General features: G+C 58.4%; 1 protein-coding gene across 1 annotated transcript; it reads left to right on the top strand.

Moving 5' to 3' along the window:
• The first annotated feature begins 112 nt into the window (after nucleotides 1-112).
• Nucleotides 113-2,414, top strand: LOC124233394 (aflatoxin B1 aldehyde reductase member 2-like). Its single transcript, XM_046650522.1, has 4 exons — nucleotides 113-227; nucleotides 990-1,086; nucleotides 1,316-1,415; nucleotides 1,925-2,414. Exons 1-4 carry the CDS (start codon nucleotides 210-212, stop codon nucleotides 2,037-2,039), a joined length of 330 nt encoding a protein of 109 aa, XP_046506478.1. The 5' UTR covers nucleotides 113-209; the 3' UTR covers nucleotides 2,040-2,414.
• The last annotated feature ends 8 nt before the right edge of the window (nucleotides 2,415-2,422 follow it).

Consider the following 2,422-nt stretch of genomic DNA (forward strand, 5'->3'; position numbering starts at 1 on the left):
GGAGACACCAGGGCAGTCCCAGAGTGGGGTCTGTCGCCAGTCCCCGGGTCCCCCCCTCCCCACTGTTTACCCTTCTTGGTGTCCCGGGCCGCAGTGGGATGTGACCGCTGCCTCCCCTGCAGGGTAAGTTTGTGGAGCTGGGCATCTCCAACTATGCCGCCTGGGAGGTGGCCGAGATCTGCACCCTCTGCAAGAGCAATGGCTGGATCATGCCCACCGTGTACCAGGTGAGGGCCGGGCTGCAGAGGCCTCCGTCTCAGGGCGCCTGCTCATCCCGGGGTCCTTGGGCCCTTCCTACTGCCCCGTGCCATCTACATGGCAGCCCCTCCCCTACTCACAGCCTGTAGGCAGCTCCCAGGTGGCCACAGGGTCATGTGCAAGCTTCTCAGCCTGGCCAGCAGGCACGTGCTTGCTCTGGCCCGGGCTCTTCTTCCCGCCTCCATGGGCCCCTTGTCCATCCCTCCCACTTCCTCGCGCTGCACCTAGCCTGGAGCACTGCCCCCTTGTCCCCTGGCAGAAGTGCTCAGGCTCACTGGATGCTTCTCCCTCTCGAAGCCTTCCCCCACACCCCAGTGGAGCCTGACATGTCAGGCTCTGCTTGTCTCCTGCTCATTCGTTCAGCACACGTTCCTGCAGCTGCTTGGAGCCAGGCACTGGTCACAGAACCTAGCAGTGTGTCGTCATTGCCTCTGTTTTTGAGGATCCCTATCTACACTGTACCTTGCTATTAAATCCTCAGCGTAGGGGCCTTGTCCTTTTGGCTCCTGGATGGAAGTCCCATGTCCAGCCCGTCATCGGTGCTCAGAAATGTTGGCTGAATGAATGAATTTTCCATGGGCACTAGCCCCCTCCCCCACCACCACTAAGTATGTGCCCTGATTGTCAAGGTCCTGGGATTGTTAGGGTCTGACCTGAGGTTCTCCAAGGGACAATTTGGGGTCCCTCCCCTTGGCAACCACACCCTCTCTAGCTGATGCCTCTATGTGCAGGGTGTGTACAACGCCCTCACCCGAAGGGTGGAGACGGAGCTCTTCCCCTGCCTGAGGCACTTTGGACTGAGGTTCTACGCCTACAACCCTCTGGCTGGTACGGGCTGCAGTGGGGCAGGCTCCCCTGGGGGAGGGCGTTCCTGGTCCTGTCCTGTGTCTGCCTACTCCTGACCGGAAATCCAGGTCCAGGACCTGGGAAGCAGGGCGGGTGTGACCAGAGGCTGGGCTGTCCTCCATCCCTCCGGGGTCCCCCACCATCCCCCCCAGTCCAGAGCAGCCTCTGGGCACAGTGCGGGCCAGCAAGTCTGATTGCAGCCTTCCCGTAGGGGGCCTGCTGACCGGCAAGTACAAGTACGAGGTCAAGGACGGGAAACAGCCTGCGGGCCGCTTCTTTGGTCATAAGTGGGCTGAGTTCTACAGGAATCGGTGAGCTGGGGGTCTGCGTCAGTGCGGGAGGTAACCTGGGTCCCCTTAGCATGAAATAGGGAGTCCCTGGGGCTGCTTTCTTGGGGCCTGGACTCCCTTTGCTGCGCAGATTTAGGCCCCTGCATTCCCATCCGTTTTACCGAGCCCCCCTTTCTCTCCCTGAATATTCCTTGTGTCTCTGGGAGGGATTAGGGGCCTCCATGGGGAATGTGGAGCCCTGGGCCTTGTGCCAGGTCTGCAAGCCTGTGTCTCTCCCTGAGAAGACTCCCCCTGCCCACAGCGGGAGGGGACCTTGTATTGGAACCTGGGAACCCTGGGTCGTGCTGCCGCCCCACAACTGGGTGGCCCTGTCTCCTTGGGCCAAGGAGTCTTAGTTTTGTAAACTCTCGGCAATAAAATTGTCCTCAGTGTCGAAAGGGATGGGCGAGCTGCCCTGGAAACAGCGTTCCTCCTTTTTCACTTTCTAAATTCTGAAAAGTTTATCAAAGTAACACAGTGCTTGTTCCCAGGGAATGGCCCCCTTTCCACATGGCGCTTGGCGGGACAATTCTAGACTCTTACAGCTTCCTTCCCTGTGGCATCTTCTCTTTAATGGAGGAGAGCAACAAACCAGGCTTCATGTGAGAGACTCGATGCGAGTTTGTGGAAAGGGCTGCGGGCTTTTGAAGCGGCGGAGTTTGTGATATTTGGAGTCTCTGTGTGTGCACAGCTGTGATTTAAATACTAATCCAGCCCCTGCCTCCTCAAGAGTTGCAGGGAACCACTGCCAGGTTTATGGACCGTCACTGTAAGCAGTGTTTCTCAAGGAGCTTTCACACCACCATCAGATCCAGGCTGATGGTCCCCCACTGCTGCTCGTTAGTTTATAAAGCATCATCAGGTCCGTCATCTCCTCTATGAGTCGCATTCAGTGTATGGTTCTGTCATGGTGCGTGTCCTTTCCTCACTGAGCAGGTGAGAAAAGTGAAGGCAGGTGGCTCCGCCGAGGCCAGAGCCAGCACTGGTCG

This window comes from Equus quagga, unplaced genomic scaffold (genome assembly GCF_021613505.1).
Source record: "Equus quagga isolate Etosha38 unplaced genomic scaffold, UCLA_HA_Equagga_1.0 201097_RagTag, whole genome shotgun sequence".
Classification (NCBI taxonomy): Eukaryota; Metazoa; Chordata; class Mammalia; order Perissodactyla; family Equidae; genus Equus; species Equus quagga.

Bases quoted from the DNA above. Each gene is read 5' to 3' on its own strand.
- LOC124233394 (XM_046650522.1), top strand. The intron at 1,087-1,315 runs GTACGGGCTGCA...GCCTTCCCGTAG, and splicing joins CGCCTACAACCCTCTGGCTG to GGGGCCTGCTGACCGGCAAG. The intron at 1,416-1,924 runs GTGAGCTGGGGG...GCTTGTTCCCAG, and splicing joins GCTGAGTTCTACAGGAATCG to GGAATGGCCCCCTTTCCACA.